Below are 9,845 nucleotides of genomic sequence, written 5' to 3'. Positions count from 1 at the left end.
GGCGGTGCTGGGAGGGTGACATTGAAAGTGGAATGGTCACTATTGACGTCCTCGCTGTGGCCCGAGGCAGTGGGAACCAGCCAGATGGTGTCTGGGGTGGGGTGTGGTCCTGGGAGCCCTCCTCACCTAGGCACGGGCCATCTCCACTTCTCTGTGGGCTGACCAGTTCTTGTGTTTCTTAGAGCAAAGCTCTTCCATAAACTTGAAACAGAAATTGAAAACCGTCTGTCAGTTTCCTTCCCAGAGCTCCTCTTGGGCCAAGGACCACGTCACCCAGTGGTGCACAGTAACCCTTCCTCTGGGGATACACGCCTTGAAGTTCGTGCTGATTTGCAGAGCCTGATGCCCCCGAAGGGCAGGCCGGGGACCCCGCAGTGATGCTCAGGGACCGTAGGGGATGGTGGTGATGGAGGGGGTCTCCGTTGGAGGTGGGGGTGGTTTTTAGCCTCCCCACAAGTGGCAGCCACGATCAGATCTGGCCACTGCTTCCTCCTTGGACATGGTGCGTGTTAGTTGCTCGGTTGTGTCAGATGCTTTGCGATCCGTGGACTGTAGCCTGCCAGGTTCTGTCCGTGGGGTTTTCCAGGCAAGGATATTGGAGTGGGTTACTGTTTCCTTCAGGGGATCTTCCTGACCCAGGGATGGAACCTGGGTCTCTTACATCATGGGCAGAATCTTTACCATTCGGAGCCACCGGGGAAGCTGTGGGACACAGTACCCAGCGTGCATTAAGGGACATCCTTAGATTTGCCTTAAAACTCAAGGCAACGCTGGCCGGGTCTGTTCCCCCTGTCCAGGTAGCATGGCTGTTGTGTTTGTGGGTGACGGGGTCCTGGCTGGAGTGCATGTGCCAGGCCCTTCCCACTACTGTCCTCTGTGTTCCTACCTCTTTTCAGTTTTGTCCTCTCATTCCCAACCCCACTCCCCAGCCCCGCAGCATTTAACACAGAGAGGCCTTCTCTGCCCCTGGCTTGGTCGCTGCGGTTTCTCATTTCGTTCCTGCGAAGGGTCAGGCTCTGGACACACCTCCCATGAGCAAATGCATGGCTGACACCCTGAGTGAGGCGACCCCGGGCTGCCCCTGATGTGACCTCTCTTCTCACATTCGGATTGCGTCCATTCATGGACGTTGGGGTTAGTAGCTGGGGCCAGTGCAGACCCCTGAGAAGGCATAGGGACTCCACCACTGGCTCTCGCAGTGGACGGTCCCTTCTGAGATGCCTGGGTCCTTCTTTTATGTTTTGACAGCTATCAAAGGGCTGTCGGAATAACTCCCATTTTCTTGGCCATCCTTCCTGCCGTGCATCCACATCTGGCTTCTCTAGGACATTGTTTTTTTAAAAAAAATTGAAATGTGAGTCGTATACTCTTAAAACCATTTTCAAGTGTATAATTCAGTGGTTTTAGTCTGTTAGTCTTGTGCGACCATCACCACGACCTCATTCCACATGCTCCTTCTGGAGAGCTTTTCACCATCATGAGCCCCCTGCGTCCCCACCAGCAGGGTTACACATGATTAAACCAAGGGGAGGTGGGGACTTCCCTGGCGGTCCAGTGGCTAAGGCTCTGCACTAGCAACGCAGGGGCCCAGGTTTGATCCCTGGTCAGGGAACTAGAGCCCATACGCCACAACTAAACCTGGAACAGTCAAATAAATAAAAATTAATCAAAACCCCAAAACCAAAGGGAGGCAGAGTGACTGCACAGGGCGCCCTTTCCCTTCTGTGGCCCTGTATTTTTAAGAGCGGGTTCTGTTCTGGGGCTCAGGCATGTCCAACTCTTTGCAACCCTCCGGACTGTAGCCTGCCAGGCTCCTCTGTCCCTGGGAATTTCTAGGCAAGAATACTGAATGGATTGCCAGTTCCTCCTCCAGGGGAGCTTCCTGACCCAGGGATCGGACCACATCTCCTGCACTGCAGGTGGATTCTTTACCCACTGAGCCATCAAGGACGCCCCTAAGAGTGAGATGGGGGCTTTAAAAATTATACTGAAGCCACGAAGAGCTGAATCAGACTCGGGGGAGTGGGGTGGGGGGCAGGGAGGGGGGGAGTCCTGGTACAGGGAACTCCTCCCACCCTCCAGGAGAGTCTGATATGCTGTGGTGAGATCCCTGCCAAGAAGCAGCCAAATCTGCTCCCACGTGGAATTATGTGCCTAGCTGCGGGGAGGGGCCCCAGCCAGTCCCTCCACATCCGCGGTGCCCGCCATTCCTGACTGCACTGGGAAGGCTCTTGAGTCTGCCAGGGTCATCTCTCCTGAGGTACAAGGCCGGGACCTGGGCTGCCCCCTTTCCTCTTCCTATCAGCCATATTCAGTAACCCAGACTCACCATTCAGATGCCGAGTTTGGTCTCCTGCACGAAGTCCTCTGTGGGCTCCCTGGCTCCCCATGGTCTGTAGTGGAGTGAAGCCTCCAGCTGGCCTGACAACCCACCTTGTATTTCAGCCTCATTTCCTTCCAGCCCCGTCCATTTCCACCCTCCTCCAGCCTGCTTCTCTGCTAGGCTCTCTGAGCCTTTGCTGTCCTTTGTTTGGGTCCCCCGGCTTAACTAAGCTCAACCTAACGTCCTGGGTTCTTCTTCCTCCCGCCTGACCGTGGTCATGGCCCCAGAGCATGGCAGCATCCCCTTGTGGTCGAGCCTGGCACTGCACTTCCCCGAAATAGCCCATTTCCACATCTTTAAATCTGGAGCAACTCAGGTGCAAGGGGCTGTGGCAGAGTCATCTGGGTCTCCAGCCCCCCAGCCCCCAACCCTAGGTTTGGCACTGCCCTACAGACACTAAAGCTGAATGAGCAGTGGGAAAAGGAGGCGTTTGCCACTGTTGGGGGCAATGGAGTTCCCACCGATGCTGTGGTCCCTGTTGGAAGTGTGAAGGGTTGAGGAGGGTGCTGAGTCCTTGCAAACCCCAGGAAGAAAAGCCTTCGCAGCACCAGAAGGGCTGAGGGTCCAAGCACCTCCTCGAACTGAGGGTGAACGAGCGCTTCAGCTCCCATTTTCACCCCCTTCGATTGTTAGGGCTACTTTGCCTGCAAGGCAGGGGTGAGGGGAGGGTGGGGTCTAATGCAGGCAGAGCCCTGCCCTGCTCACACCTGCCCTCCATGGAGAACACCAGCGAGGAGCAGAGTGAGGGTGTGCGAGGTCCAGACCTGCTGGTCTCAGGCCGCTTCCTTTTTCAGCCATGTCGCACAACATGTGGGATCTTACTTCCCTGATCAGGGATTGAATGCCTGCTGCATTAAAAGTGCAGTCTTAACCACTGGACCCCCAGGGAAGTCCCTCAAGCCTTTCTTGCCGGGGCAGCCTGTGTCCACCTGCTGAGGGAGCAGGAGCCCAACTCCAGGGTGCTTGTGGGAGGGACGCTGAGCCTTCTGAGCTCAGGGGGTCTTGTCTTGAGGCATCAGCTCCTGGGCTTCCAGCACCGAGACCTTTCCTGGGGGTGTGGCATCCACAGCAGGGCCCCCGCCCCCAGGCGCACCTCTGCCAGAGATCTGGGCTGCGGGGAGGGAATGGTGAATGTAGCAGCCAGTTCCCAAGGTGGCCCCAAGGTTACCTTAACCTCTTGGTTTTCACACCCCTGTGTGGTCTCCAGGGTTCAGTCAGAGCTGAGCTGCAATGCTGACAGAACATGGTGGAGAGGATAGTACATGAATTCTGAGGCTAGAAGAAAAGCAATTTTTTTGTTTTTAGGTTCTGCCTTGGTCCTTGAATCCCTTACTCTGGGGAAAACCAAGCACTTAATGTCAGGACATTCAAGCAGCGGAGACTCACGTGGGGCCAGGCCAGCAGCCAGGCCCATCTCGCCAGCCATGTGGAGGGGAGCACCTTAGAAACGGACCCTCTGGTCCCAGCAGAGGCTCTCAGATGCCTGCAGCCTCCTGAGACTCTGAGCCCAAACTGCTCCCCAATTCCAAACCACAGAAACCAAGACACACAGATGGACCGTTTTAAAGCCTTACGCTTTGGGGGCAACTTGTTACACAGCATTAAGACAACCCTTCTTGCTCTCACGGCGATTTCCTCTCATATTCTTGTTCTGCCTCCTTGCAGCTCCAGCCTGGTGTTCCCCCAACCATGGTACAGAGAAGGGAGGGAGGAGACTTGGCCCTGGATCAACATGAAATCAGACAACCGTCAGCCAACATGATTTGTTTTTTCTTCCATTTTAATGAACACTTTACAAAGTACAAAATATACTGTCTTTTTTGGGGGAACATTAGGTACTTTTTTTCTCTCCGTCATACAGTACATGAATCTCGAGGGTTTTGTGTTTCAAGAAAGAAAGAAAGCATGAGGGCCCTGGGCAGGGCTGCTCCATTCTCCCCGCGCCCAGAACATGGGACAGATACGGGTAAGTGCCACTGGTACTGCTGGTGACCCGGGGCGTGCCAGACCCCCAAGGCAAGGCCCTGGGCAGGGCAGCGGCCTCCCTGAACCCCGCCGTGCAGCCAACATCCACTCACCCCCATCTTGGGATAACGGAAATGATTTTGGCAAAGAGCAAGAGGAGGGCTTGGGGTTTTGTTTGCCGTTAGCCCCTCCACTCCATCCCGTTTTGGAGCCAATGCTGCCCAGCTCTCCCCGGACCATTTTCTGAACAGATAATCTGAAGCAGTGGACAGGAAGATGCACTAGGCTTGGCCTCTGCCCTGGGACCTGCATTTGGCCTGTTTTCCACAAGCTCCTCACCCCCACTCTGGCCTTCAACTTGTTGGGACGCTTTCTGTGGATGAGTCCCAGTAGGCAAGGGGGCACTGGCCCCCAGAACCTCTCCTTGTAAATACTGTCTTCAGGGCTGACTGCTTCTGAGGAGTCTGCTGGGCAGGTCTAGCCCTTGGGGCTGGCTGCACGGACCACTGGGCCTCTGCAGGGCGGAGCAAGGCCCCATGGGGACACCTCTGACCTCTCCCCAGTGTTGTTAGTTCAGTCATATCCGACTGCCACCCCATGGACTGTAGCCTGCCAGGCTTCTCTGTCCATGGAGTTCTCCAGGCAAGAATACTGGAGTGGGTTACCATTTCCTCCTCCAGGGAACCTTCCCGACCCAGGGATCAAACCTGGGTCTCCCGTGCTGCAGGCACACTGCCGTCTGGGCCACCGGGGAAGCCCGCCCCCTCCCCAGAGCGGTTTGGACAAAGTTAAGGGGAGTTCGAGGGCTGCCATCCCCACCCCTTCAATTCTGCATGTGGCCCACAGTAAGAATATACCGAGGCCTTACTGAACGAGTCAGTCCTTTTGCTCGAATCTGGGCTCTGCAGGTGTGTGCCCCCATATGCACCAGTGTTGACACAGCACACATTCACACTCACATGCACTTTTACACACACGTGCCCAGAACTCTGCTCTGATTCCCAACACTTCCCACTCTCACAGCCTGCCTGACCGAGAAGCAAGAGCCACAAGCCCCCTCACCAACCAGGGTGCCCATGGAAGCCACAGGCCAGGCCACAGGCTTCTACCTCCATTCCAGGCACCCTGGGGCCTTCAGCTCCAAGGACTGCCTCAGCCCACAGCTCCCATCCTCCCCTCCCAAGAAAACAGGCTTTCTTGGAGGGTTTGGGTTTCAAAGCTGAAGGCCATAGCCCACCCCACAGCTTTCTCCCTTGGTCTATGGAAGAGAGTCCTTTTGCTGCCTCTAATTTGAAAAAAGACAAGAAACCGGAGTGTAAGAAAAGGTATCTAGCTATACCAGGGCTCAACTCCCCTCACAAGTCCCGGCCACTCTTCCCAAGCCTGCCCTCTGCTGGGCTGGCCACCATCCGCCATCTTGGCCGCTCCCCTCCTAGGCAGCCTCTCTGAATAGAGGGCTACTGCCCGCTCCAGGCCTCGCCCTTGCCTCAGCAGGTATCCAGGAAACCTGAAAAGCCAAAGCCCCCGTCTTTCCACTGCTGGGCGACCCCATCGTCCTCCCCGATGCTCTGTCTGCCAAGTCAACAACCGACTCCGCTTCATGGCGGCCGTGACAGTGGGAGGCTGACCGCTCCCCAGCCCTGGCTGGGCAGACACCCTGCGGGCGCTTCTGTTCTCTGCCCCCACCATCTTCACTCAGCAAAGTGGCAACACACCTTCGTCAGCCACCCCCTGGGAGGTCCCCACTCTTAGCTGGGGCTGGGACGGGCCCTAGTTGTGCCCACATCCAGATCCAGGGACTCAGACAGGTGGCCCAGGGTGGCTGGGAACTGTGGCCAGAAGGCGCTGGTGGTGGGTGGGCAGGTTCATCTTCGACCATCAGGCAGATGGTGCCCTTGGCTTGGGGTCGGGGGCTGGCCCTTCCTGTCCGAGCTCTGAGGCCTCCTCCTCTGTCACCTCCGAGGGAACATACCCCAACTGACCGTGTATCTTCTGGACACCCCACTCGTCGCCAAGGCTGCACTGCCTGAATGGGGAGGTCACAGTACCCGGGCCCTCCCTCCCCAGCGGGGGCCTGGGGACGCAGCTGACGGGAGGAGGAGAATGCTGGTGCGTGGGGGGCGCTGGGACCCCTGAATCCTGGGGAAGGGAGGGCTGTGAGACTCTCCTGCTTGGGTGGGTGCTCTGGGCAGAGGGCAGTGGGGAGGGCACCACTTCCTAGGGGGCTTTGGAGACCCTTGTGGAGACAGGGGGTGTCAAGTGGGCACTGCTGAGTCTGCTGGGCCAGGACTGGGGCTGAGGCAGAAAGGGGTTTCTTAGGAGCCAGGGGAGCCCAAGGTGAGTGTTGAACCAAAGAGGCAGATTTTTATAATGGGGGTGGGGGCAAAGCGGGGGTCTCGACTCCCCATCTTCCTCACTCTCCCTACCTTAACCTCTCACCCTATGTTCATGGATGACGCAGGCGAGGAGTGAGGGGGGTGGTGAGACGGCTTGAGCTTTTCTTACCAGAGAACAGCGCACGCTTGAGACACTCCTGGGACCCTGGTGGCAGTTCCAGGGCTCCACGCTCGGTGAGCCAGAGCCAAGAGCGTCTCAGCTCAACAGGGCCCCTTCAGGCCGCCTCCCTGTGGGTCTGGAGACCCCTGGGGCAGCCAGCCAGTGGGGTATCACTTTCTCTTCCCCCAGGTTGCTGCACATCAAGCCGCTGGCTCACGGGCACATGGACACCGAGGACGCTCCGGCCTCCCCACATGGCAAGAGGATGGGGAGGGATGGGGAACAGGGCGGGGCTGCCAGGGTGTCAGCTCCCGGCCCGTGGGTTGGACACACACCAGTGTAACCCGGAGAGCCGAGTCCTTGCACCAGCCCCTCAAGGAAACAACATCCTGGGCTTCCATCTCTTTCTCAGTTACCCAGGGCCAGTCCCTAGAAGGAGACCTGAGGACTGTGGCTTCTAACCCTGCAGGTGAAGGGAATCAGGAGGTGCTTGGCGGGGAAGCAGACCTGGGCTGAGCAGTGGCGAAGGGGCTGTTCCTTTCCGAGCGCTCTTCCCCCTTATGGCCCTGTCCCCAGAATAAAACAAGGGTGTCCAGGGGCCTTGGAAACAGAACTAAAGGAAGGGGCTGAACCCCAGCTTTCAAAGGAGACTCGGGGAGGAGGGGGCAGGGACCCTCAGCCCCCAGCCTGGGGCTCTGCTCTGGGTTGCTGGTCTAATTCTTCTGTCAAGTCAGGGCTGAGGCAGCCAGCCGGCTCCTCTGATCATCGTATTGCCGATATACTTGAATTAAAAATACACGGCGGCTCAAAATGTGCCTGTGTGCACAGCAGACACAGCGGGGCGGAGGCCCTCACGCCCACACATACAGCACACACGCGTGTGCACGCTCACACGGTATATATTAACATATATATTGCTCAAGTATATATGCTATTTACAGTATATATCTTATATCAACATAAAACACAGGTATTTATATGTGTGTACAATATACGTCCTAGGGGGTCTGGGGGGAAATCACACGTTTCTTGGGGTCACGGGGCCGACACACTTGCTTGGCGGGGAGGAGAGGTGGGGGAGAGACATGGGGAGGGGCCGACAGGAAGGGGTCTGGAGGGCACGCCACAGAAAAATCAAGGCCTTCCAGGCTCAGAGAGGGTGCTTGGGACGTGAGGGGCTGCCCTGCCCATGCAGTCACCCTGGTTTTGGAACCAGCAAATAACTGACATGTTTTGGTTGTTTCGGAGTTTTGTGCAAAATGACTTCCAAAAAAAAAAAAGGTTCCGAATCAGTGCTTGGGCTCTGAACATCTGTAAGGATTCAGAGACACACCTCCAACACCGGGTGGGTTTCCAGGGCTCAGAGGGTCCCACGTGGCCTGGAGAAGGGGCAGAGCGGGGCTTCACCCGGTCAAGAGAATGGCCCTTCTCCTGCCAGCTTCTCAGGGACGCACGGACAACTCCGCCAGCTGGGGGCAGCAGGGGGTCGCCCTGCTCTCTGGGGCAGGGGCTGGTGTGCCACCCGGCTGTCCGTCTCCCTGCAGCCCGTCGAAACCTTCTCTGAGGCTTAGAACCACTCTGCCTTGGCAGCTGTGTGTGGGGTGCCCCTGGGGACCCCTGGATCGTAACTGACCTCTGCTCCCAACTTCCTGCTCTGAAGGGAAAGCCAAGGCCCCTGGTGGCAGCTCCAGTTCTCAAGCTTGTCCCTAGAGCCACAGGATGTCACACCAAGAGATGTCACACTTTGGGTCCCGACAGCGTCAGCAGGCCCTGTCCCCTGAAACTATTGCCAACCGCAGCCTGGGTAACAAATACATTAAATAGGAGACTACAACAAGGAACGGTTTTCTCTATTAAGGCTCAGATAAGCTGCCTCCCAGGTCAAGTACTCATGAACGCCACGGTCCCTGGACAGAGGGGTGGGCGGGCGGGCAGGCAAGTTGCGGGCAGGGGCCTTCCACGTTCCCCCACAAGTGGGGCAGGGAGAGGAGGGCAGGACGATGGGGGAGCCCTCTGCTGGTCTCGTTGATTGCTGGGGGGTGGGGGTGACCTAAGAAAACCCCAGCTCAGAATGCTGGGGACGCCCCCACTTGGGGAAAACTGAGGCTCTGCCGGCCCCAGGAGGGTCTGGGGAAAGCAGAGGGGACAGGAGCTGTAGCCCCAAGCTGGTGGGTCTCCAGGGAACCACCCCCCTGCCCCCCAGGGTGAGCGCTCATGGTGGGGAGGGTCTGGACAGGGCCCCCTTGGCAGTCTTGCTGGGAGTCGGGGTACAGGCCCTGTGGTTGGCAGCCAAGGAAGGTTCTAGGTGGCCAGGGTCCCCCGCCCAGCTCAGGGCCCCACCTGTGTTCCCTCAGAGCCTCACCAGCACAGGACTAGAGGGCCGCCCACTGGCCTCCACTCTGCAGGGACCAGCCCAGAGCCAATGGGACCAGAGGCCAGTGACCACGGGGTCCAGAGCCCCCGCCCTCACGAGGGCCTTCCCCGGCTCCATGAACTCGGCCCTGCTCAGCCAGCCCCCCAAGATGACGTGACAATTGGTATCCCAGTGTCCTGGAGGAGGCACCAGCTTCCCTCAGCGTTAGCCCTCGGCCGTGGGTGAGGCTGGACGAGAAGGTGGGTCAGTGGACAAGCTCCCTCGGCCCTGGACATCATTTTCTGGGGTGAGGGTGGGGGAGGAGGAGGGGAGTTGCTCTCTGGAGGATCTGGGGGCTCCAGGAAGGCAGGAGGAGGGCATGGGGAGGCCTTGGCTTGGGTCCCAGGCCTGGCGGGGTCAGCCATCGGGGGCGTCTCCTAGAGACCCCACCTCTGGGGGCCCCGGGGCCTGTTTTCCAGCCTGTTGAGAAATACTGCAAGAAGAGTCTTCAGGGTGGGGCTGGGCCCAGGCCTGGGAGGGGTGGATGGGAGGAGCGCAAGAGGCCCTTCTAGTGCTTCTCTGCTTGGCTGACTTTCAGGGCGCTGATGACGCCGTTGATGTTTTCTTCCGGTACCTGAGAGGGGTGGG

At 58.1% G+C, this 9,845-nt stretch overlaps 1 protein-coding gene across 1 annotated transcript in view; it reads right to left on the bottom strand.

Annotated features, from left to right (window-relative positions):
• GATSL2 (GATS protein like 2) overlaps positions 4,145-9,845 on the bottom strand; it is a 53,088-nt gene continuing 47,387 nt past the window's right edge. The window contains exon 9 of the mRNA XM_005698034.3: positions 4,145-9,831. Within this exon, the coding sequence (XP_005698091.2) occupies positions 9,766-9,831 (66 nt within the window). The 3' untranslated portion in view covers positions 4,145-9,765. The remainder of the gene's footprint in view (positions 9,832-9,845) is intronic.

The sequence above is a fragment of the Capra hircus genome, chromosome 25, assembly GCF_001704415.2.
Source record: "Capra hircus breed San Clemente chromosome 25, ASM170441v1, whole genome shotgun sequence".
Taxonomy (NCBI): Eukaryota; Metazoa; Chordata; class Mammalia; order Artiodactyla; family Bovidae; genus Capra; species Capra hircus.
The sequence above is the reverse complement of the archived record's forward strand: the minus strand, read 5'-3'. Positions and strand labels throughout refer to the sequence as shown.